Raw genomic sequence first — 26,915 nt, forward strand, 5'->3', positions numbered from 1 at the left:
CGCTGACAATTGGGAGCCAATTGACTTGTACTATGCAACAAAAAAAAACAGACATTTGGTACCAGGTTCATGTTTAGAAATTTCCAACACACTCTGGTCCAAAACCCTGGGCGGGGCTCTGCTCTCTCCCCTTGGTCCTTGTACCCAATGACTGTGAGCATCTCAAATTCTCACAACAGATCAGTCATCCCTACACTGGTGTTCTTACCAATCAAATGCAGATTCATCCCAATCAGCCTGATGTGTTAAAGGAGAGCAGCGATTCAACATTTTGTCACGGAGAGTAAATATGTAGATGTTCAAGTTCCAACTACTGAGCAAAATCAATCATACACTACATTAACCTTTAGAACCCATTTGTTCAGACTTATTTATTTCAGCCTTAATTTGAAGCAAAAAGCCTGCTAGATAACAAATCTGAAGATGACAGATTCATACCAACTTGGTGTGTCTGCTTCATTCCTTTTTTTCTCTAAAAGACCACACTCCGTTTTTCTTTTCTTGACATTTTCAGTCATGCCAATCCTGCCAGCCAAAGGGTTATGTGGTTTCTAACTTGTGCTGTGGCATTTTACACACAGACACTCGCCAAAGGTGGTGAAGGCAGCGTCTCAGGTCCTGAACAGCATGTGGCAATATCGAGATTTGAGGAGCCTCTACAAGAAGGTAAGGTGATTTTTTTTTCCCCCATTCTCCAGTCATGTTGCAACCGTTTTCAGGATATATATAAATATCTCGACTTAGTTGTAGTGGGCACAAATGTGGATGACATTGAAAGAACTTTAAGTGACTTAAGGAGGACGTAGATGGGTTGTAGAATGGACTGATAGATAGTGGATAAAATTTAAAGAAAGAACTTGCATTTATATAGTGTCTTTCATGACCTCAGCACATCCCAAAGTGCTTTACAGCCAATGGAATGATTTTTTTCCCCTTAATTGGCCTGGGTATTTATCTGTTTTTTCACCTCTCCCAGTAAATTACATGGCTCGGGGTGGGTGGGGAGTGCCTGTATCATGATGCACAAGACATCACAACTGTATGGGTCAGGCTAGGTGGACCAGTGGGTCTTTTCCTGTCCATCATTTCCATATGTTTGAATGAAGTGTAGTCATTGTTGTAATGTAGGACATTTAATCAGGAGAAATGTGAGATGTTAAATTTTGTGAGGAAGAATAAGGAGGAGATATACACTAAATGGTAAAACTTTAAAAGGAGTGGAGGAGCAGAGAGACTTAGATATACAAATCTTTAAAAGTTGAATCCACCCAGTGGCACCAGAACCAAAAATCTGTTGGAAACAAAAAAGCATATGTGGTCCTAGGTTTTATAAACAGGGTTATAGCATACAAATGAAACAAAGTAATACTAAGAGTACAAGAATCATTAGTTAGGCTGCCGTTAGAATGTTGTGTCCAGTTTTGGGCGCCTTACTTTAGGCAGGACGTGAAAGCCATGGAGAGAGTACAGAAGAGCAGTTATGTTAAACTTATACCGAACCTTGGTTAGACCACACTTACAGTACTGTGCTCAGTTCTGAGCTCCATATTACAAAAAGGATATGGAAGCACTGGAGAAGATGCAAAACATTTTACAAGCTGATACCAGAATTGAGAGGTTATAACTATCAGGAAAGACTGAACAAGCTGGGGATCTTTTCTCTGGAAAAGGGAAGACTTGAGAGGTGGCCTGATAGGGGTCTTTAAAATTATAAAGGGGTTTGATAGGTTAGACGTAGAGAATATGTTTCCAATTGCGGGGGAGAACAAAACTAGGGGCCATAAATATAAGATAGTCATCAATAAATCCAATAAGGAATTCAGGAGAAATTTCTTTAGCCGGAGAGTGATTAAAATATGGAACTTGCTACCTCAAGGAGTAGTTGAGGCGAATAGCAGAGATGCATTTAAGGGGAAGCTAGATAAGTACATGAGGAGAAAGTAATAGAAGGACATGTTGATAGGATGAGATGAAGTAAGGTGCGAGGGGGCTTGTGTGGAGCATAAACACCGGCATGGACCTGTGAGGCCGAATGGTGTGTTTCTGTGTTGTAAATAGTATGTAATACTAAGATGATACTAGGGATGAGAGGCTTAGTTGTGAAGAGAGATTAGAAACACTGGGGCTGGAAATTTCCGGGGTGGTAGCGGGCACGATTGGTGGCGGGTCAGGTGGGAAAGTTGCTATTTTTGACAGTGGGTCAGGAACCCGCTGTCATCTCGCTCCCACGCGCCTTTCTCCCAGGTGCGTCCGTCATCGTGGAGCCGACCCGACCGGCAGCGGCGGGCAACCCAATTGAAACCATTATCAGGTAGTTTACAGGCACTTAAGAGCCTTTCTTCACTTACTTTTTAAATTTCCCTGCATGGCCACGGGATTCATGCAGCTCGGGAACCACATCTGTCAACCTTGAGGCGGGAGTTCCGTGGTCATTGTTCCAGCTGATTACTTGACAGCGTCAAATGTAAAGTAAAAGCTCCCACCTGACAGGTGATCACTTTCCTCAGGCAGAAGCTGTTGCTCAGTCCATTTCCAGCACAGATTCTGCAGGCTGCAAGTGTTTCCAGCAAAGTCTCCATCCAGTGTCACCTCATTGGAAGAACTCTCTCACCATTGACAGAATGCTTCTGTCATCTCTACTTCACCTGCCATCTATTCCATCAACATGGATGCCGTTTATATTGCCTCACTTTGATCCTCAGAATCCGACCACGATGAGCCCCAACACCAGCAGCACCAGGCACACCAGCAGCACCAACAACAACACCAACCTTCTCCACAATCACCTGATGCTGCACAGGACACGGGCATCAGCACCCAAGCACATTGCTGCCCTGGAGGCCAGGGAGGGCCTCACCATGGCCAGATTTACTTCACTTGATGCTGTACACCCATATGGCTGCCACATGATGCGCCAGGTTGGCACCACCCCCCACCAGCACCATAAAGCATCCCTACAATGCCCAAGCCATTCCTTTCACACTCATCACCATTGCGGAGGGGTACCGTTATGTCTCATCATTCACTGCAATTCACTAAGCCACATCCAAAGGTGCACAGAAATTTGTCCAGTGTTGAAATTAAAGATTTTTATGTTTGACACCACATTAACAGATACTTTACATAAACATTGGAGAAAACACCCAAGCGGCTACCCTTGTGTGTTGTTAGTTGGTATAATTGAACAAGGATGAGGGTGAGTGTGAGGGGTGGCTAGTGAGATGGGGATGTGATAATGTAGATAGAGAGAGAGGGATGGGTGTGTATGCAAGGAGTAAGGACGTGCAGGAGTAGGGTAGGGAAGGCAGAGTGATGAGAGGCACAGCAGGATGCAGTTGAGTGTGGTTTTGTACTAACGTTTCCTGATCTAATGAGATAATTGAAACGTTTGCGGCACTGCACCCAGGTCCTCCTGACCACATGCCCGCTGGTGACCTCCTCTGCAACCTGCAACCAGGCTGTCTTGGTCTCCTGGGGAGGTCTCTTCCGCCCATGGGAAGGGAAAAGGCCCTCCCTGCGTGCTCTGACTCCCTCCATAAGCATATGGAGAGAGTCATCGGAGAACCTGGGTGTAGCCCTCTGCCTCTGTGTAGTCATTGCCAGTGTTTGCAGCACTCCAATGCTGTAGTGCACTGACAGCGCTATGTTACATTAAACTTCAAATCTAATGTGGCCATGGCCCCTTTAAAGATCCCGGCTGAAAACACGTCACAAATGACGTCACCAGGCCCGCTCCATCCCATTGGGCTGGGTAACGCTCTGGGCGGGCTTAATAGGCCCCGTTAAGGTAAGTTCATTTCAACAGCGGGATGAAGCCAGCAGCGGGGTCGTGACCCGTCATGGACACCGCCCGCACCGGATCCGCCCAGGTAGGCAAAATTCCAGCCTGGGACTCTTCAATACAGCAAAAAAGTTTAAAATATATAATAGAGATGTTCAAAATTGTAAAAGGTTTTTATGATAAAGTACATCAAGAAAAGCTATTTCCACAACAACTTGCGTTTATATCATGCCTTTAACGTGGTAAAACATCCCAAGGCACTTTACAGGAGAGTTATCAGACACAACTTGACATCTGGTTGGTGAGTCAGTAACGGCATAAAATTAAGATCATCACTAAAAGAACGAAGGGAGAGATTAGGAGCTATTTTTCTTTACACGGAGGGTTGTTAGGACATGAAATGGTGGTGGAAGCAGAATTCATCATAGCTTTTAAAAAGGGAAGTGGATAAATATTTGAAAAAGAAAAATGAAGAATGATATGGGTAAAGGGAGGAAGAATGCGACTAAGTGGATAGCTCATTCAGAGAGCCGGCACAGGTGTGATGGGCCTAATGCTGGAAAACGCTATGATTCTTAATGTGCTCCGGCACTGCCCAGTGCTTTATATTTTAGTGCTAAAGTAAAAATTTATATTAAAGTATCAATCACATGTGTGTCTTTTCGAGTACATGAATCACCACCAAAGACATCAGCTTTCAGTGATGCCAACCTTTGGAACAAGGTTAGGATTCATGAAGAAGTCTAACAGCCAATCGAAAAATCCACAGGCACTTTTCTTTGTACAGTATGCTTGACTGATTGCCGAATTATGTAGGTCATTCCATTTCCACTGAATTACTGACATGCCCAGAAGGAAAGGGAGTTTAAACTTTCTTATTGGTAATGGGAACAATTCGTTTGATGCCTCAGGGTAATGGCTGCAAATACCACCAGCTTACCTGGGAAAGCCTTCTGTGGGAAAGGAAAGTACATGAATACTGATTGATCTCCAGCAATGCTGTTTGCAGATAAAAATAAAAATAGTAAGTGTCACTTTTTCAGTACTTGTCCTTCTACTTGTTTCCCACTCTAATACTATCCATCTACTATTCTCTGCCTTTCTGTTTGTCTTCTGCTCTTCCTCGGCTTCCATCCACTTTCTCATTATTGGCTGGAATTTTGCCTACCTGGGCGGGTCCGGTGTGGGCGGTGTCCGTGGCTGGTTGCGACCCCATGGCTGGCTCCATCCCGCTGCTAAAAATGACTTTCCCTTAATAGGGCCCATTAAGCCCGCCCTGCGCGTTACCCAGCCCAATTAAATGGTGCGGGTCTGGTGATGTCATCAATGAAGCGTTTTCAGCCGGGGTCTTTAAAGGGGCCATGCCCACATTGGATTTGAAGTTTAATCTAACATAGTGCTGTCAGTGCACTACAGTATTGGAGTGCTGCAAACACTGACAATGACTGCACAGAGGCAGAGGGTTACACCCAGGTTCGCCGATGACTCCCTCCATATGTTTATGGAGGGAGACAGAGCACGCAGGGAGGTCTTCTTCCCTTCCAATGGGCAGAAGAGACCTCCCGAGGACACCAAAACAGCCTGGTTGGGAGATAGCAGAGGGGGTCACTAGCAGGGATGTTGTCAGGAGGACCTGGATGCAGTGCCACAAACGTTTCAATTATTTCATTAGATCAGGAAAGGTAAGTACAAAGCCACACTCAACCTCATCCTGCTGTGCCTCTCATCACATCCCCATCACTCTGCCTTCCCAGACCTACCCCTGCACATCCTTACTCACACCAACTTACCTTGCACGTCCACCCACCCCTCTCTATCTACATTATCACATCCCCATCTGACTAGCCACCCATCACACTCACCCGCATCCTAGTGCAATCATACTAACTAACAATACACAAGGAGGCCACTTGGCTTTGGTACCCCACTCCATCATAGTCACCCTCTAAAGATCTAACCCATCCATTCCTTACACTCATTCCATCACTCTCACTCAACCTTCTCTTCTTTCTCTCCTTGCAGGAAAAGAGAGCCCACAATAAGAGGGAGAGGGCGAGAACTGGCGGTGGCCCTCCATCATTTGCAAATCTTTCAACAGCAGAGGAGGCGGCTTTAGAAATATCTGGAGTCGCCGAGCAGCTGGAGGTGGGAGACGGAGAGAGGGGGACATCTCAGCAACCTTGTGACAGATTTACATATCATACAACTACATGGCATACAGCAGTCACTCATATGGGCACTGATGTCAGCAGCCACTGAATGATCATCATGTACATAATGGTATCTGTACCCATTCTTTATACGACATATTTAACTCATCTATTTACTCTCCCACAGGTCCATCAAGAGCCCCCCCCCCCTCGCCACTGTCCAGCAGGAAGAGGAAGACGACTCCTCAGAGGAGCCTCCAGCCTCTGAGGGTGCACCATCACCAGACATAAGCGCACCTCGGTGGTGCCCATGCGAGATAGAGTAGTGTTGTCACCTGGTGTCTCACAAGTCACAAGTGAGCAAGAGCAGATGGTGGAGACAGAGACTGTAGTGGAGACTCCTCGCCGGAGGCCGCAGGAAACTCCCAGCTCTGCTCAACTGCATGCAGACGCTGAGCCTCGGGGGCCATCCAGAAAGAGGGCGATCCTGGAGGTACAGGAAGAAGAGCAGGGGGCTCTGACAGGTTTTGCAAGCGCAATGTCTGTAAATGTTCAGAGAATGGAGGAGTCCATCTCCAACCATGTCACAGGCGATGGCGACTGTAGGCTCCTCCATGGATAGGATGGCCACCTACATGGAGCAGCTAATGCACCACTCATAGGAGCACATGGTCTCTATGGAGAATAGATGGCAGAGGCTCATTGACCTCCTCTCTAGGAGGGATGTCAGCGTACACGTGGGTCCTCATGGCCCCATTGATATGCAGCAAGGTGCTCTCCAGCTCCTTGGCAGCAGGGGAGTGAGCAGGCTGCCTGTACCTCTGCTGAAGCCTCAGGGCTAGCACCTCGTAGAAGCACGCAGAAGAGAAAGATGGCACACAAGTAGATTCACAAGGTAGCTACTTGGGTGTTTTATCCAATGTTTATGTAAAGTTTCCGTAGAATCTGTGCTGGGAATGCAGTGAGAAACAGCTTCTACTGAGGAAAGTGATCATCTGTCAGGTGGAAGCTTTTTTAGTACATTTGATGTCAACTAATCAACTGGAGTAATGGCCACTGAACTCCCGCCTCAGGTTGACAGACGTGGTTCTCGAGCAGCTTGTTTCCCGTGGCCATGCAGTTAAATTTAAAAGGTAAGATTAAAACCACTCTTAAGGGTCTGCCAATTAGATACTAATAATTTAAATTGGGCCGCCCACCTCTGCCGGTCGGGTCGGGTCCGCACTGACAGACGCACCTGGGGGAAAGGCGCGTGGGAGTAGGATGACGGCGGGTTCCCGACCCGCTCCCAAAAATAACAACTTCCCACCCGACCTGCCTCCGATCGTGCCCGCTACCACCCCGGAAAATTCCAGCCACTGTCTTTGTATCTGTCGCTGCCACACCCACCTTCTTTCATTATTGTCTGTGTATCTTGCTGACACACCCACTTTCTCTCTGCATCTGTCAGTGATTCTTTTCCTCCCTCTTTCTGTAAGCTCCTCTCCCCTCTGTCTTATCTCTGTGTTAAACCCTCCCTGTGCTGTGCGTGTTCTTTTGCTGGTTTACTCTCAGTGTACCCAATATACCTTCAGTATACACGGCATGACCTGTAAACTTAAACAGTACCCTGTGTACCTTCAGTATACCCTGAGTCTACTCACCATGACCTGCAGTGTACCCTGTAGAGCTATGGTGTGCCTCTTCTTCTTCTTCTTAGGCAGTCCCTCAGAACCGAGGATGACTGATGAGTCCAATGCGGGACCTACAGTCTCTGTCACAGGTGGGGCAGACGGTGGTTGAAGGGGCGGGTGGGTGGGGTGCTTGGGTTGACGTGCGCTCCTTCCGCTGTTTGTGCTTGGCTTCCGCTTACTCCCGGCGAAGAGACTCAAGGTGTTCGGCGCCTTCCCGGATGCTTCTCCTCCACTTTGTGTGGTCTTGGGCCAGGGATTCCCAGGTGTCGGTGAGGATGTTGCTCTTTTCAAGGAGGCTTTGAGGGTGTCCTTGAAGCGTTTCCTCTGCCCACCTGGGGCTCTTTTGCCGTGTCGGAGCTCCGAGTAGAGCGCTTGTTTTGGGAGTCTTGTATCGGGTATGCGGACGATGTGGCCCGTCCATCGGAGCTGATCGAGCGTGGTCAGAGCTTCGATACTGGGGATGTTGGCCTGAGCGAGAACACTGACGTTGTTGCGCCTATCCTGCCAATGGATTTGCAGGATCTTGTGGAGGCAGCGTTGGTGGTACCTCTCCAGTGCTTTGAGGTGCCTGCTGTACATGGTCCATGTCTCTGAAGCATACAGGAGGGCGGGTATCACTACTGCTCCGTAGACCATGAACTTGTGCTGGGTTTGAGGTCCTGGTCTTCAAACACTCTCTTCCTCAGGCAACTGAAGGCTGCACTGGCACACTGAAGGCGGTGTTGAACTTCGTCATCGATGTCTGCCCTTATTGACAGTAGGCTCCCGAGGTATGGAAAGTGGTGTGGTGTGCCAGGCCAGGCATGTCAGTCTCCACTCTACAACTGGTTAAACACAGGTGATAGTTGTATTCTTTGTTTAAGATAATCAGTGGATCTTTTACGTCCACCTGAGAGGGCAGACAGGGCCTCGGTTTAACATCCATCCGAAAGACGGCTCCTCCGACAGTGCAGCACTCCCTCAGTACTGCACTCGAGTGTCAGCCTCGATTATGTGCTCAGATCTGTGGAGTGGGGTTTGAACCCACAACTTCTGGCTCAGAGGCAAGCCTGCTACCAACTGAGCCAAGGCTGACACACAAAGGATGATAGATAGGGGAAATGAATCCGTCGTGAAACAAAGTGATTGTACGGCTCCTAATGGAACAAACCTTTACACTTGGCTCTTATTTTACCACATGTATTGAATTGATTCCCTGAAGCATATTCGTACCGTTCAGCGCTGCAGAATCCCAGTGGGAGTAACTGTGATTCACGGCCTCGTGGAGGCAAGCAACGTACAAAAAGACACAAGGATTTCACCAGAACGTGTGTTGAATCCTGAAAATTAAAAAAAAAAAACTTGAGCGGTGTAATTTTTTTTGCATTGTGAGCTTCCCACCTGTGTGTGCTGGGAGAGGGAGGTGTGGAGGCAAGTTCAGCTGATTGTCCTGGGTGCAGATTCATATCTGAAATGCTCTTTGTGCAGGTGCAGTGGGAAAGTCCAGAGCTAATTCTGTTTTTTTTTAAGTCACACTGAGAATAATAGTGCCCCCTGCCCATGCAAAAGAAGTCTCATAACTTTCCTGGGAAAGTAGAGAAGATGGAAGTGCACGAATTTGGTGAGGGAGAGAGGTCAAAGGTATATAATTCTAGCCTCTTGCGCAACCTCGATTTTCATCGCCCCACCATTGGCGGCTGTGCCTTCAGCGGCCTGGGCCCTCAGCTCTGGCATTCCCTCCCTAAACCTCTCCACTTCTCTCTGCACCTTAAAGACGGTCCATTAAACCTGCCTCTTTGACCGAGCTTCTGGTCACCTGTCCTAATATCTTCTCCTTTGGCTTGGCGCCAAATTTTGTCTGATTGTGCTCCTGTGAAAACGCCTTTGGACATTTTCCTACAGATGAGGATTCAATCAGGTAACCAGCCAGCAGTCTGACTGACACGCCCTCTGACTGACACAGTATTAGCGACTTCCATTACCTGTCACACTAGAGTTGGCAACTCTGGTTGGAAGTGTTCATGGAAGTTTTAGCACCCCTTGTGGCCAAACAGCCTTTTTTCCCATTTCCAATATTTTTTATAACTAATAAACAGAAGTGTTCAAAGAACATTTTTTTTTAATGCCCCTATGATTTTTCTCCTGGGCTGCTCGCAGCAGTGTCCTGGAGACTAATCTTCAGTTCCTGGAGACTCCAGGGCAATCCTGGCGGGTTGGCAACCCTATATCGCGCAGATCCTTGGTGAAGATTCGCAGGCATTGGCCGTGGGCCACACATTTCCTGTTGGCTTGTTGCTCAATTCTGTGCTGTGAAATCACTACCATTCTTAACTGGGTGTTTCACTGAGGCAAGGGTAGAACAAGGAGGGAAATGGGCAATGTGTACTTTCACATTGCGTTCCCCAATTAATGCCCTGAGAGTCATTTTGCTAAAATATGTTTTTAAATGGTCACAATATTCACCACAATCTGGCATCTTAAACCGTGCAGCGAGGTGTCCAGTGTTCATAAGTCATGTTCTACCACACATGCAGTGCAAAGTTATATCCAGTCCTGTGGGGCATTTACCAAAAGTCCAGCTGCAAAGACCATTTCTGCCACCTGGTGGTAATGCCAGGTAGTACAGCTTGTAACTGAATTACAAGGACAATGATGATCAAGTGAATTTTAACTTGCTAAATGATCAGTTAATCTTTGTTCGCTTCAAAGAGCCAATGCCTTGTTTATCTTAATTTAATGGAATGATTCCCTGAAGTGAGTTCCAGGTTTAACAGAATGCAGTAAACATAATCAAGAAAATTGTTATCAGTGTCATTTTTTTAAGCATTCTCTTAGAAATCTGTGTTGCGTTTGCAGGAACCTCCACTTGACAATTGAAATTGTGATATTTTTAGGCTCCACGGATATTTCTCTCATGCTCAGTGTCAAAGATCAGCCTCGTAAGTGAGCACTCACTCCCTACGAACAGGAGTATGACTTTACACGTACAACAGGGGTAATTGTGACTTTTTACGATAGAGTAAAACGGGCGATATCGATTCAGCCACCCGTTGTACATCTCCCCCGATTTTCATTTCCATTGAAGTTGGCCAGTTGAATCTATATCACCCGTTTTACACTCTCCCAGAGTCAAAATTACCCCGCTAATGCGGCACTGTGTAAAGAAAGAAAGACTTGCATTTATATAGCACCTTTCACTACCTCAGGATGTCCCAAAGTGCTTTACAGCAAATGAAGCACTTTTGAAGTGCAGTAATGTCAGGAAATGCGGCAGCCAAATTGCACACAACAAGGTCCCACAAACAGCAATGTGATAATGACCAGATAATCTGCTTTAGTGATGTTGGGTGAGGAATAAATATTGGCCAAGACACCAGGGAGAATTCCCTTGCTGTTCTTCGAAATAGTGCCATGGGATCTTCTACGTCCACCTGAGAGGGCAGGTGGGGCCTTGGTTTAACGCCCCATCTGAAAGACGGCACTTCCGACAGTGCAGCACTCCCTCAGTTCTGCACTAGAGTGTTGACCTAGATTTTCTGCTCAAGTCTCTGGAGTGGGACTTGAACCCACAACCTTCCGACTCAGAGCGAGAATGCTACCACTGAGTCACGGCTGATATTGGAGGCCATGTAGAAACCCTTTTACTGTAACAATTCACCGAATTGACATGAGCTCTCTCATACTAAAACAGATGTGACCCTTTGCCGAGTAATAATAAACATGTACCAATGTCTGTAAGTTAACTTATACAGTACCTGAGGTTTAGTCTACCGACATCAACCTCTATCTCAATGGGATCAGAAGGACTGACAATCCGGGAGAAAGCTGTCCCATTTATTCTCAAAATGAGCAGCACCTGGCTGCACAGCTGTCTGCCAAGTGGACTTCAAAATAGCAGGGTCCTCTCCCCTCAGAAACCTGTCACAAGCCCTCGAACACCTTGCTTTAAACGTGAAAATCAGACTTGGGCAAAATAAATCAGAAGTGTTCCACACAAGCAAATAGAGCTACCACAGTAGGTGCAACATTAAACAGACTAACCGTCTGCCAGATACAACAGACTAATAACTATACAGACAGTTATCAGGGAGCGCTTGTTTTATACATTCTCGGGATATGGGCATCACTGGCATTTATTGCCCATCCCTAGTTGCCCTGAGAAAGTGGTGGTGAGCTGCCTTCTTGAACCGCTGTAGTCTGTGTGGTGAAGGTACTCCCACAGTGCTGTTAGATAGGGAGTCCCAGGATTCTGTCTCAGGGACGATGAAGGATCAGCGATATATTTCCAAGTCAGGATGGTGTGTGACTTGGTGCGGAACTTGGAGGTGGTGGTGTTCCCATGCGCCTGCTGCCCTTGACCTTCTAGGTGGTGTAGGTCAAGGGTTTGGGAGATGCTGCTTCTAGTGACAGCAACACTACTGGCTTTTCTATTAAAAAGTATATTGAGGCCTGCTCATCTTATTGCAGCAGTCTATGGCAGCATCACCTGTATAACTTCTTTTCCCCACAATGCAGTTTCTACCCTAACACAGACACTTTGACCTCGATTTTAAACTCACCCCGAGGGGCGGTAGTTAAAATATCAGGGTCGCGCAACCCGACCTTAAACCAACCCCATTCATGCCCCTTTAAATTTTAAAGTGCAGAATTCAGGCCACGGCAGGGGCTAATTAACATACCAAAGTCTCGGCCTGATGACATCAATCGGCACTGCGATTTAAATTTAACAGAAAGTGAGGGGGAGGCCCGAGCTGTGGGACTCCCGGCAGCTGAACCGAGGCAGGAGCTGCCGGCTCCCAATGGGCTCTTTTAGCACTCCTTGTGAGTCAGGAGGAGCAGGTGTGCTCCCCCCAGGCTGCTCAAGGAAGCCATCAGCACCCCTAGCTCTCCCGATCACAGGCCTCCTCCCCCTAGTCCTCCCGATCACAGGACCCCTCCCCCTAGTCCTCCCGCTCACGGGCCTCCTCCCCCCAGCCTTCCTGATCACGGGCCTCCTCCCTCCAGCCTTCCTGATCACGGGCCTCCTCCCCCCAGCCTTCCCGATCACGGGCCTCCTCCCCCCAGCCTTCCCGATCACGGGCCTCCTCCCCCTAGTCCTCCCGATCACGGGCCTCCTCCCCCTAGTCCTCCCGATCACGGGCCTCCACCCCCCAGCCTTCCTGATCGCGGGCCTCCTCCCTCCAGCCTTCCTGATCACTGGCCTCCTCCCCCCAGCCTTCCCGATCATGGGCCTCCTCCCCCTAGTCCTCCCGATCACGGGCCTCCTTCCCCTAGTCCTCCCGATCACGGGCCTCCTCCCACTAGTCCTCCCGATCGCGGGCCTCCTCCCCCCAGCCTTCCTGATCACGGGCCTCCTCCCCTTAGTCCTCCCGATCACGGGCCTCCTCCCCCCAGTCTTCCCGATCACGGGCCTCCTCCCCCCAGCCTTCCTGATCACGGGCCTCCTCCCCCTAGTCCTCCCGATCACGGGCCTCCTCCCCCCAGCCTTCCTGATCACGGGACTCCTCCCCCTAGTCCTCCTGATCGCGGGACTCCTCCCCCTAGTCCTCCCGATCGCGGGCCTCCTCCCCCTAGTCCTCCCGATCACGGGCCTCCTCCCCCCAGCCTTCCCGATCACGGGCCTCCTCCCCCAGTCCTCCTGATCACGGGCCTCCTCCCCCAGCCTTCCTGATCACGGGACTCCTCCCCCTAGTCCTCCCGATCATGGGCCCCCTCCCCCTAGTCCTCCCAATCACGGGCCTCCTCCCCCTCATCCTCCCGATCACAGGCCTCCTCCCCCACCACTGGTCAGGCTGCCCATTAAACCGACTGCCAGGCAGGGCTGCCCTACAAGATGCCAATAAGGTCCTGCCATTAAGATTGTCAGGGTCTCCACGTTGGCAAACTTGCCGGGTTCTTCGGCCAATTTTGGCCTCGCCCGCACCGTCCCCACCTCCCTGTAAATATCAGGGCCATTAAGCCTGTAGTGAAATGGATTCAAAGTGACCCAGCCACATCTCATTATAAACACATTGGACTGGATTTTCATTGAGGAGGCGGGACTACAACTTTCGGGGTTGTAGCCCCGCCTCCATCGAGTTGTAACCAACCCACGCGACTTTGACTTGATTGACCTTGTTGAGCCTGCCCAGCGGACTCAGCAGGCCAATTAAGGGCCATCCGGCAACAGGTGATGTCACAGATTGATATTTCATCTGTCAAGACCTTTTGACAGATGAAATAACAGCGTTTGACAGCTGTTTGAAGCTGTCAAACACTGACAATCTGTACTTTAAGTTAATTCCTTCCTCTCAGGATGATTTAGAGATGTCTCCGGAACAGAAAGCTGAATGCTGCAATTTTTGACAGATCGCGGCCGTTCTGCTTTCTGTGCTGGTGAGATGAGGGACTCCCGAGACCTGAAGGAAGGAAGGCTGTAAAGGTAAGTAAAACTTCTTTAAACACTAAACGCACCAAACACACTTACCTCTGCATTCATGCACCCATCACTCACCTGAACACCAGACATCTCGAACCCTTCAGCCCAACGGCCTGCCTCGCTAACTTGGCGTGGTTTGGCGCCGTCAGGAATCCCACACTTCAAGAATGAAAATAGGGATTAGGCTAAAAACTGCCTGATAACTACCTGTTAACAGGCAGTTAATTGGCACTAATCCCCTTCCCGCCTCGGGGAGGTGGGTCCCAGTGCGGGCGGGTACCCGCCTCCTTTAGAAACTGGCATGGAGGTGGGTTGGAGGCGGGATGGGTTCATGCCCCCCGATTTCGGGATTTTAACCCCCCACACGCCTCCAATCCCGCCTCCATGGCCCAATGAAAATCCTGCCCATTATATAGATAATGAAAGTACAGAGGCTTTCTTATGTTGTGAAATGTGTTGGATTTCCCCATTCTGTCAAATTGAATACCAAAGCAAAATACTGCCAGTGCTGGAAATCTGAAATAAAAACATAAAATGCTGGAAATACTCAGCAGGTTAGGGAGGATCTGTGGAGAGAGAAACAGAGATAATGGTTCAGGTCGATGATCTTTCATCAGAACTCAACCTGAACCATTAACTCTGTTTCACTCGCCACAGACACTGTCTGACCTGCTGGGTGGTTCCAGCATTTTCTGTTTTATTGGGATTATATGCAGTTATTTGAGGCTAAAACAAGAAGGATCTTGCTCCTTATCCCTTGCTCCGCCACCCAAGGTGAGGAATCTGAAAGCAAGAAGGAAACATAGAAGATAGGAGCAGGAGTAGGCCATTCGGCCCCTCGAGCCTGCTCCGCCATTCAATGAGATCATGGCTGATCATCCAAATTCAGGACCCGGTCCCCGCTTTCTCCCCATATCCCTTGATCCCTTTAGCCTTAAGAAATATATCCAACTCCTTCTTGAATATATTTAATGAATTGGCCTCAACTGCCTTCTGTGGTAGAGAATTCCACAGGTTCACCACTCTCTGGGTGAAGAAATTCCTCCTCATCTCTGTCCTAAATGGCTTACCCCTTATCTTTAGACTGTGACCCCAGGTTCTGGACTTCCCGGCCATCAGGAACATCCTTCCTGCATCTAGTCTGTCCAGTCCTGTCAGAATTTTATAAGTTTCAATGAGATCCCTTCTCATTCTTCTAAACTCCAGCGAGTACAAGCCCAATCGACCCAATCTCTCCTCATACGTCATTCCTGCCATCCCAGGTATCCGCCTGGTGAATCTTCGCTGCACTCCCTCCATGGCAAGAACATCCTTCCTCAGATAAGGCGACCAAAACTGCACACAATACTCAAGATGTGGTCTCACCAAGGCCCTGTACAACTGCAGCAAGACATCCTTGTTCCTGTACTCAAACCCTCTTGCTACGAAGGCCAACATACCATTTGCCTTCTTAACCGCCTGCAGCACCTGCATGCTTACCTTCAGCGACTGGTGCACAAGGACACCCAGGTCTTGTTGCACTTCCCCTTCTCCCAATCTATTGCCATTCAGATGATAATCTGCCTTCCTGTTTTTGACACCAAAGTGGATAACCTCGCATTTATCCACGTTATATTGCATCTGCCATTCTTCTGCCCAATCACCCAGCCTGTCCAAATCATACTAGAGTTTCTTGGCATCCTCCTCACAGCACACACGCCCACCCAGCTTTGTGTCGTCTGCAAACTTGGAGATATTACATCTAGTTCCCTCATCTAGATCATTAATATATATTGTGAATAGCTGGGGTCCAAGGACCGATCCCTGCGGTACCCCACTAGCCACTGCCTGCCACTCGGAAAAAGACCCGTTTATTCCAACTCTTTGCTTCCTGTCTGCCAACCAGTTCTCTATCCAAGTCAATACCTTGCCCCAATCCCATGTGCCTAATCTCTTATGCGGGACCTTATCGAAAGCCTTTTGAAAGTCCAAATACACCACATCCACTGGTTCTCCCTTATCTATTTTACCAGTTACATCCTCAAAAAATTCCAGTAGATTAGTCAAGCACGATTTACCTTTTGTAAATCCATGTTGACTTTGTCCGATCCTGTCACTGTTTTCCAAGTGCTTTGCTATTACATCTTTTATAATGGACTCTAGCATTTTCCCCACTACTGATGTCAGGCTTACCGGTCTGTAATTCCCCATTTTCTCTCTACCACCTTTTTTGAATAGTGGGGTAACATTAGCTACCCTCCAATCCATGGGTACTGTTCCAGATTCTGTCGAATGTTGGAAGATGATCAGCAATGCATCTACTACTTCTAGGGCCACTTCCTTAAGTACCCTAGGATGTAGATTATCAGGCCCTGGGGATTTATCGGCCTTCAATCCCATCAATTTCCCTAACACCATTTCCCTACAAATACTGATTTCTTTCAGTTCCTCCCTTTCATCAGACCCTATGTTCCCCGACATCTCTGGGAGGTTATTTGTGTCCTCTTTTGTGAAGACAGAACCAAAATATGTATTTAATTGGTCTGCCATTTCTTTGTTCCCCCTTATAAATTCCCCTGATTCTGACTGCAAGGGACCTACACTTGACTTCACCAATCTTTTTCTCTTCACATATCTATAAAAGCTTTTACAGTCAGTTTTTATGTTCCCTGCAAGCTTACTCTCGTATTCTATTTTCCCCTTCTTAATTAATCCCTTTGTCCTCCTTTGTTGAATCCTAAACTGCTCCCAATCCTCAGTTTTACTGCTTTTTCTGGCCAATTTATATGTCCTCTCCTTGGATCTTATGCTATCCCTAATTTCCCTTGTTAGCCACAGTTGGGTCACTTTTTTTGTTTTATTTTTATGCCAAACTGGGATGAACAAATTCTGTAGTTCATTCATGCGATCTTTGAATGTTTGCCATTGCCTATCCACCATCAACCCTTTGAGTGACATTCCCCAATCAATCCTACCCAACTCGTGCCTCATACCATCGTAGTTTCCTTTATTTAAATTCAGGACCCTAGTCTCTGAGTCAACTACTTCACTTCCCATCTTAATGAAGAATTCTATTATATTATGATCGCTCCGACCCAAGGGGCCTCTCACAACAAGATTGCCAATTAATCCTTTCTCATGACATAATACCCAATCTAAGATGGCCTGATCTCTAGTTGGTTCCTCGACATAAGGAAGAACTTAGATTTATATTTCGCCTTTCACAACCTCAGGACGTCCCAAAGCACTTTACAGCCAATTAAGTAATTTTGAAGTGTAGTCACTGTTGTAACGTAGGGAAATGCAGCAGCCATTTTGCGCACAGCAAGATCGCACAAACAGCAATGAGGTAAATGACCAGATAATCTCTTAACCAACTAACTGAGATTAATATTGGCCAGACTACTGGGCGAAGTCGCCTGCTGTTCTTCGAATAGTGTCATGGTATCTTTTACACCCACATGAGAGGGCAGACGTCTCATCCAAAAGGTGGCACCTCCGACAGTGCAGCACTCCCACAGTAATGCACTAGAGTATCAGCCTGGATTTTGTACTCAGGTCTCTGGTGTGTGACTTGAGCCTATGACCTTCTGACTCAGAGGGGAGAGCCGCGGTTGATAGGTGGATGACTGTGGTGAAAAATAAAATCAACAACGTAGGAAATGAAAGGGGGAAATCTGAAATGGAAAATGGAAGTACTCAGCAGGTCAGTTGGCATTTGATAAGGAAGGGTTAACATTTCATCAGAACCAACCATCAGTAAGATCTCAGCAAAACATTAGCCCTTCTCCTTCAGATACTGACTGGCCTGTCACGCCCTTCCAATTTCACTTAAGTCGATGGTTGACCCTCTTTGCGAGACATGCTTGCATCAAAGTGGAGAAATAAAGAAACTCCCGCTTTGAAACACGTTCAGCAAACACTGACTATTAGGAAATGTGTGTGGTTCTGTTGTGGTTGGTAATGTTGAACATCAGATTGTGACAGGAAGCTTCATACAGCAATCAAAGAGAGAGAGGGGGTTGGGAAATCCGGGCTTGCTGATCTTAATTTTGATTTTAATTTAATTCATAGGCTGAAGTAAATAATGAGTTGGGAAGGGGTGCTGAGGTTTAAGCTAGGATCAAGAAGATTTGATAAGATGTGAGTGCTGATGTTAACCGCACCGGACTCGGGTTTGATTGATACCTCTGTTTCTCTTGTACAGTTTTTAGGGGCTTTTTGATCCTGAGACATGTAAGAACAGTCCAGTGGCACTGAGCAGCAGGCTGCTGGCTTTCAATTCCATCCTAGTCCCAGACCACTGACTTCACAACAAGTTCTTCCGACTGATTTAAATTTAGATTTGTAAAACCTTGTCTTAAGTGAGCTGTAATGAGAGCGTAAGTGGGACATGTCAATTTAGAGGTTGAGGTTGGTGGCTGTGGAGATGGAGTAATGACATTACCAACCTCCCACCACCACCACCATCCTGGCTGTTACAAAGACTAGACTTGTATTTCCTTGAGTATAGAAGATTAATAAGTGATCTACTGTAATTGAGGTGTTTAAGATGGTTAAAGGATTTGATACGGCAGATAGAGAGAAACTATTTCCTCTGAAGGGGGAGTCCAGAACAAGGAGGCATAACCTTAAAATCAGAGCTAGGCCATTTAGAAGTGAAATCAAGAAGCACTTTTTCACACAAAGAGTAATAGAAATCTGGAACTCTCTGGGTATCAAGGGATATGAAGCAAAGGCGGGTAAATGGAGTTGAGGTACAGATCAGCCATGACCTAATTGAATGGCAGAACAGGCCCGAGGGGCTGACTGGCCTACTCCTTTTCCTATGGTCCTAAGATACGTAGGTTAAAAACTAGTGATGGTGGTTCTTCCTACAAAGGGCCAATTAATGAAGTTGTAACATTAGATGGTTAGTGTGAGAAGTATGCCGTTTAATACAGAGGACACCCAATGTTTGGTGATAACAGTTTCCATTTAATCAATTTTGATGGTGAATTTCAATCATGTCCCAACCAATGTTCCCATTAATTCTTTTTTGGGTGCACAGCCCATTCAAAATACCGCACATATGCAGTTTTTCGCATTGAAAAGCCGGCTGCGCAGGAGGTCCAGAGAGTTGCGCAGCCATGCAGCTTAAAGGGAACATTGGGCCCAACTTCATAGTAGCATCCATGAGTTTTAAAATGCCCTTCGAGTCAAAACTGTTTTTCCTAAGACTAATTTTTTGTAACTACAGGAGTTTTGAGGGGGATACAAAACACAAGATTGGTACATTTAATAAGTTAACACTTTTCACTCAGAGCATTGAGTGCCTACTTTGGTGTGCGTAGATCAAGGTATAAACGATGGGTCAAACATTATGAACTGACCCTTGCGGTACGGAACGCGTGTCGGGGGTGATTCCGCGATCGATCGGCCCCCAGCAAAGAATGGCGGCTGCGAGGAGCATGGGTTGGAAAATCCCAGGAATGCCCGCAGAATTCCCCCTGTCGTGAACTCAGAGGTGGAGACCACCGTGCCCAATTAACTGCCTCCGTCGTTATCTCTCCCCCATTTTAAACGGGTAGAAAATGGCGGGAGACGCCAAACGCCTGATACCCCCTCCCGTTGCACATCACTCTACTAGGCGTACTAACTCGCTGCGCATAGCCATGTACACCATCCAAATACAGCCCAAGTCCAAATAATAAATAAACAAATCGAGCAAATCTAAGCCCGAAACTTTTTCAAAAGTTGTACTTGAATTTCCGGAACCATAACAACAACAACAACATGCATTTATATAGCATAGTAAAATGTCCTGAGGCGCTTTACAGGAGCGTAAATCAGACAAAATTTGACACCGAGTCAAAGAAGAAGACATTAGGACAGGTGACCAAATTGTTGGTCAAAGAGGTAGGTTTGAAGGAACATCTTAAAGGAGAGAGAGGCAGAGAGGTTTAGGGAGGGAATTCCAGAGCTTCGGGCCTAGACAGCTGAAGGCACAGCCGCCAATGGTGTGGCGAAGGAAATTGGGGATGCGCAAGAGGCCAGAATTGGAGTAGTGCTGAGATCCCACAGAGTTGTAAGGCTAGAGGAGGGTACAGAGCTAGGGAGGGGCGAGACCATTGAATTTATTAGAAGCAAATAAATAATTGTACAAGTAAAAACATGAGGTTATCTCAATGTATCAGGTACGCTGCATCATACAAGAATGTGTCCCCAATTTGAGCTGTTTGCCCTTGATGTTTAGGGTCTTCATTTTTGGTGAAATGAACTGTTTGCACTAGGAATGATATTGAGAAGCGAGCAATCTCCCTTGACACCACATGTCTGGGTCCGCGGATAGTGTGAGAAACAGGCTGTTGTCAAACCTTCCATCACTCGGGTAATTTATTCAGCATTTAATGTGTACCGTGTCATTGCATTTGTTGTTCAAATGGTGGAGGCAGTAAAAATACTGTGGAATCGTACTATTCCAGAAATAGTAGTCACATCATAAGCTCCAACTACTGTAAATGAATTGAGAGAGATCTGGTCTGAAATGGGTGCATGAGCTTCATCTTAATATTGATGTTGGTTGAGGGATAAATATTGGTCCGGACACCAGGGAGAACTCCCCTGCTCTTCTTCGTAATAGCGCCATGGGATCTTTTATATGCTCCTGAGAGGGCAGACAGCGTCTCGGTTTAATGTCTCATCCGAAAGATGGATGAAAAACTAATTTAGTTTGTCCTCAGGCCTCTCTGCTCAGGCGCGCCATGGGAATCAGGCCCGGTTTGGGGCGCTAACTAATTTAGGCTCCAAGTCTCTTAATTAGCCTTTATCAGCACACATCAGTGACACACGGTGCATTGGCAGTCAGCTTGTGCACCAATAACCACTGTCATTGTAAAACTAAACCCAAACACCATTAAGGTGCATCGAGCAGAATGTAATCTTGTCTTAGGTTTCAAGTGATGGTTATAAATATTTTGAGTTTTGCTCTAGTGATTTAGGAATTCACTTGAATCATTACATTAGTGCCTTGTAATCACTCCCTGGAAGCCAGTATTGTGTGAAACTTGTTTGAGCCTCTCGCTTAGCTTTCTTCCTGGTAATTACTCCCAGGTAGCCGGTATTGTATGGGGAACCTGTCTGAACTCCTTGATCAGATTTCTGCCTGGTAATCACACCAGCTATCCATTTTTTATTGTCAGGCTCAAGCTATCAGTTCTTCTTGGCTTGTTGAATAAATTCTGCATTTCACTCATTATCCTGTATGTGTGAATGCATCTGATTTGAGATATATCAGGAGTTTTTATCATAATGATCACTTCTGTCTTTCATATTTCTTTGCTCCTTGCTTCACTATTTGATAATGAGCATGACTGATCACTTAACATGTTCTAGACAAATAGAAATTGTTTATTTTTTAACATTATGATTTTGCTTATTTTGGCACTCCTGCCTGTTGTTATTGAGGTTACGGTTGAAGTTTTTCATATGTTGTTTGGTTGAACAATAAATGTGAGGCCAGATTGGATCTATTCACAGGATATTTAAATGATTGACTGTGTCTTTGAAATCTTTACAGTGGCTGACGTACCTCCATTTTCTCTCTTATTTTTCTTTCTATCTTGTTTGATTGCATCAGTGGATAATCCCTTACCTCTGATAATGTCCCCGGGATATCCTTTGTCCCAGCCTGCATTCGTGTTATGATAAGAAGAATCAAATATAACATGCCGATTTTGTCTTCTGCAGGACGGATGGTCTCAGTATCATTTTGTGGCCTCGTCTTCCACAATAGAGCGGGACAGACAAAGGCCCTACTCCTCCTCACGCACTCCCTCCATATCACCGGTCAGGATGTCCCCGAACAATCGCTCAGGTAAGCCTCACCACGACACAGATCATTTCCCAATCTGGCTGGCAGGGTGGGTGTCACTCTAACTGCAGGCACTTTGAGGTACAGTCCCCACCACTTAAAAAGCCCACATTTAAAACAGGCAGCCACTTATCATAGAATCATATGGTACAGAAGGAGGCCATTCGGCCCATCTTTTTTTTAAATTCACTTATGGGATCTGGGCGTCGCTTGCAAGGCCAGCATTTATTGCCCATCCCTAGTTGCCCTTGAGAAGGTGGTGGTGAGCCGCCCTCTTGAACCGCTGCAGTCTGTGTGGTGAAGGTACTCCCACAGTGCTGTTAGGGAGGGGTTTCCAGGATTTTGACCCAGCGATGATGAAGGATCGACGATATACTTCTAAGTCAGGATGGTGTGTGACTTGGAGGGGAATGTGGAGGTGGTGTTCCCATGCGCCTGCTACCCTTATCCTTCTAGGTGGAAGAGGTCACGGGTTTGGGAGGTGCTGCCAAAGAAGCCTTGGCGAGTTGCTGCATTGCATCTTGTAGATGGTACACACTGCAGCCACGGTACGCCGTGGTGGAGGGAGTGAATGTTTAAGGTGGTGGATGGGGTGCCAATTAAATGGGCTGCTTTGTCCTGGATGGTGTCGAGCTTCTTGAGTGTTGTTGAAGCTGCACTCATCCAGGCAAGTGGAGAGTATTCCATCACACTCCTGACTTGTGCCTTGTAGATGGTGGAAAGGCTTTGGGGAGTCAGGAGGTGAGACACTCGCCGCAGAAGCCTATCTTGCCTATGCCGGCTCTCTGAAAGAGCTCTCCAATTAGTTCCACTCCCCCTGCTCTTTCCACTTAGCCCTGCAAACTTTTCCCCTTCATGTATATGTCCAATTGCCTTTTGAAAGTTACTATTGAATCTGCTTCCACCACCCTTTCAGGCAGTGCACTCCAGGCCGTAACAATCCATTGCATAAAAAAAAAATGTCCTCATCTCCCCCCATGCTTTTTTGTCAATTATCTGTGTCCTCTGGTTACCAAACCCCCTGCCAGTGGAAACAGTTTTACCTTACCTACTCTATCAAAGCCATTCATAATTTTAAACACCATTATTAAATCTCCCCTTAACCTTCTTTGCTCTAAGGAGAACAATCCCAGCTTCTCTAGTCTCTCCACATTACTGAAGTATTTCATCCCTGGTACCTAGTAAATCTAGTAAATCTTCTCTGCACCCTCTCCAAGGCCTTGTATTCCTTTTTAAAATGTGGTGCCCCAAATTGGACACAGTACTCTAGCTGAGGTCTATCCAGTGACTTATAAAGGTTTACCATAATGTTCTTGTTTTTGTACTCTATGCCTCTATTTAAAAAGTCAAGGCTTCTGTTTGACTTTTTAACAGTTTTATCAACTTGATAACCAATAATCATTTGCATTAACATCCATTTCAAAGTTGCCAATTGTAGCATCTTAAGTGCTCCGTTTATTTTGTTACGGTGCACTGAATGCAAGAACAAGTCAATAAGTAAATAACACCACTTGTTAATGTTCAATTACCTTTTATGTACTTAAGCCCTACTAAACCCCTGTAAATGGTGTGGGGTTACAGTTTGTACTCAGCACTGACTGCAGTTTAAATAAAGCTGCAGGTCAGAGTGAAGCTGGAAACAACAAACGTCACTACACAGAAGGAACATTCTTTATTATATAGTCGAGTACTGTAATAGCGCTAGCCCGCTATACCGTCCATCGCGTATAGCGGGCAAGTTGCGTTCACACGAGTCTGCCCGCTATAAGCGGTGGGGACTGTACATTAATCCATGGTTTGGGTAGACAAAATTGTTTGGCAAATCTTTTTTTTGGATAGCAGGAGAGGGTAGAAAAGCCATTATCCCATTAATGTTGTAACTAAGCAATGCAGTGATGGGTTTCAGATGAGTACTGGGGGGTTCAGGAATTTTCTCCCTAAACCTCTCTGCCTCTCTGTCCTCCTTTAAGACACTCCTCAAAACCTACCTCTTTGACCAAGCTTTTGATCACCTGTCCTAATGTCTCTTCATCTGGCTCAATGTCAAATTTTGTCTGATAAATCTACCTCTGAAACTGCTCGCACTCTCCACTCTACTGACTCTGGCCTTCTGTGTGTCCCGCACTCTATCCCTGCTCAACCATCAATGTCAAAGTCTTCAGTCACCAGGACCCAGCGCTAGGAATGTTCCAAAGCCCCCTCGGCCTTGCCACTTCTCTCATCACTTTCAAAAGCCGCTCAAGCACCAACCTGCGGGATCGTACCACTGTACCACAGTAAACACCTGTGGGATCATTCCCCAGTACCCCTGTACCCACCTGTGGGATAATTCCCCGTACCCCAGTACCCACCTGTGGGATAATTCCCCGTACCCCAGTACCCACCTGTGGGATAATTCCCCTGTACCCCAGTACCCACCTGTGGGATAATTCCCCTGTACCCCAGTACCCACCTGTGGGATAATTCCCCTGTACCCCAGTACCCACCTGTGGGATCATTCCCCGTACCCCAGTACCCACCTGTGGGATAATTTCCCTGTACCCTAGTACCCACCTCTGGGATCATTCCCCTGTACCCCAGTACCCACCTGTGGGATAATTCCCCTGTACCCCAGTACCCACCTGTGGGATAATTCCCCCGTACCCCAGTACCCACCTGTGGGATCAGACCCCTGTACCCCAGTACCCACCCGTGGGATCATTGCCCTGTACCCCAGTACCCACCTGTGGGATAATTCCCCCGTACCCCAGTACCCACCTGTGGGATCAGACCCCTGTACCCCAGTACCCACCCGTGGGATCATTCCCCTGTACCCCAGTACCCACCTGTGGGGTAATCCCCCTGTACCCCAGTACCCACCTGCGGGATCATTCCCCTGTACCCCAGTACCCACCTGTGGGATAATTCCCCGTACCCCAGTACCCACCTGTGGGATAATTCCCCTGTACCCCAGTACCCACCTGTGGGATAATTCCCCGTACCCCAGTACCCACCTGTGGGATAATTCCCCGTACCCAGTACCCACCTGTGGGATAATTCCCCGTACCCCAGTACCCACCTGTGGGATAATTCCCCTGTACCCCAGTACCCACCTGTGGGATAATTTCCCTGTACCCCAGTACCCACCTGTGGGATCATTCCCCTGTACCCCAGTACCCACCTGTGGGATCATTGTCCTGTACCCCAGTACCCACCTGTGGGATCAGACCCCTGTACCCACCTGTGGGATCGTAACCTGTACCCCAGTACCCACCTGTGGGATCATTCCCCTGTACCCCAGTACCCACCTGTGGGATCATTCCCCTGTACCCCAGTACCCACCTGTGGGATCATTCCCCTGTACCCCAGTACCCACCTGTGGGATCAGACCCCCGTACCCCAGTACCCACCTGTGGGATAATTCCCCGGACCCCAGTACCCACCTGTGGGATCATTCCCCTGTACCCCAGTACCCACCTGTGGGATCATTCCCCTGTACCCCAGTACCCACCTGTGGGATCATTCCCCTGTACCCCAGTACCCACCTGTAGGATCATTCCCCTGTACCCCAGTACCCACCTGTGGGATAATTCCCCGTACCCCAGTACCCACCTGTGGGATAATTCCCTGTACCCCAGTACCCACCTGTGGGATAATTCCCTGTACCCCAGTACTCACCTGTGGGATAATTCCCCGTATCCCAGTACCCACCTGTGGGATAATTCCCCCGTACCGCGGTATCCACCTGTGGGATCATTCCCCTGTAGCCCAGTACCCACCTGTGGGATAATTCCCCTGTAGCCCAGTACCCACCTGTGGGATCATTCCCCTGTACCCCAGTACCCACCTGTGGGATAATTCCCCGTACCCCAGTACCCACCTGTGGGATAATTCCCCTGTACCCCCGTACCCACCTGTGGGATAATTCCCCTGTACCCCAGTACCCACCTGTGGGATCATTGCCCCGTACCCCAGTACCCACCTGTGGGATAATTCCCTGTACCCCAGTACCCACCTGTGGGATCATTGCCCTGTACCCCAGGACCCACCTGTGGGATCATTCCCCCGTACCCCAGTACCCACCTGTGGGATCATTGCCCTGTACCCCAGTACCCACCTGTGGGATCGTACCCCAGTACCCACCTGTGGGATAATTCCCTGTACCCCAGTACCCACCTGTGGGATCATTGCCCTGTACCCCAGTACCCACCTGTGGGATCATTGCCCTGTACCCCAGTACCCACCTGTGGGATCATTCCCCTGCACCCCAGTACCCACCTGTGGGATAATTCCCCGTACCCAGTACCCACCTGTGGGATAATTCCCCATACCCCAGTACCCACCTGTGGGATAATTCCCCGTACCCCAGTACCCACCTGTGGGATAATTCCCCAGTACCCCAGTACCCACCTGTGGGATAATTCCCCATACCCCAGTACCCACCTGTGGGATAATTCCCCGTACCTCAGGACCCACCTGTGGTATAATTCCCCAGTACCCACCTGTGGGATCATTCCCCTGTACCCCAGTACCCACCTGTGGGATCATTCCCCTGTACACCAGTACCCACCTGTGGGATCATTCCCCTGTACCCCAGTACCCACCTGTGTGATCATTCCCCTGTACCCCAGTACCCACCTGTGGGGTAATCCCCCTGTACCCCAGTACCCACCTGTGGGATCGTACCCCTGTACCCCAGTACCCACCTGTGGGATAATTTCCCTGTACCCCAGTACCCATCTGTGGGATAATCCCCCTGTACCCGAGCACCCACCTGTGGGATAATCCCCCTGTACCCCAGTACCCACCTGTGGGATCGTACCCCTGTACCCCAGTACCCACCTGTGGGATCATTGCCCTGTACCCCAGTACCCACCTGTGGGATAATCCCCCTGTACCCCAGTACCCACCTGTGGGATAATTTCCCTGTACCCCAGAGAACACCTGTGGGATCATTCCCCTGTACCCCAGTACCCATCTGTGGGATCATTGCCCTGTACCCCAGTACCCACCTGTGGGATCATTGCCCTGTACCCCAGTACCCACCTGTGGGATCATTGCCCTGTACCCCAGTACCCACCTGTGGGATCAGACCCCTGTACCC

At 47.9% G+C, this 26,915-nt stretch overlaps 1 protein-coding gene across 5 annotated transcripts in view; it reads left to right on the forward strand.

The window, feature by feature from the left end:
- Positions 1 to 26,915, forward strand: part of LOC147117753 (catenin delta-2-like) — a 1,234,825-nt gene that overhangs the window by 1,168,360 nt on the left and 39,550 nt on the right. For all 5 annotated transcript variants that reach the window (XM_085988992.1, XM_085988995.1, XM_085988993.1 and 2 more), the window contains 2 exons: positions 582 to 666; positions 21,709 to 21,835. In XM_085988992.1, the coding sequence (XP_085845118.1) occupies positions 582 to 666; positions 21,709 to 21,835 (212 nt within the window). The remainder of the gene's footprint in view (positions 1 to 581; positions 667 to 21,708; positions 21,836 to 26,915) is intronic.

Source organism: Somniosus microcephalus, chromosome 5 (assembly GCF_052327205.1).
Source record: "Somniosus microcephalus isolate GS21.2 chromosome 5, FLI_Smic_1.0, whole genome shotgun sequence".
NCBI lineage: Eukaryota > Metazoa > Chordata > Chondrichthyes > Squaliformes > Somniosidae > Somniosus > Somniosus microcephalus.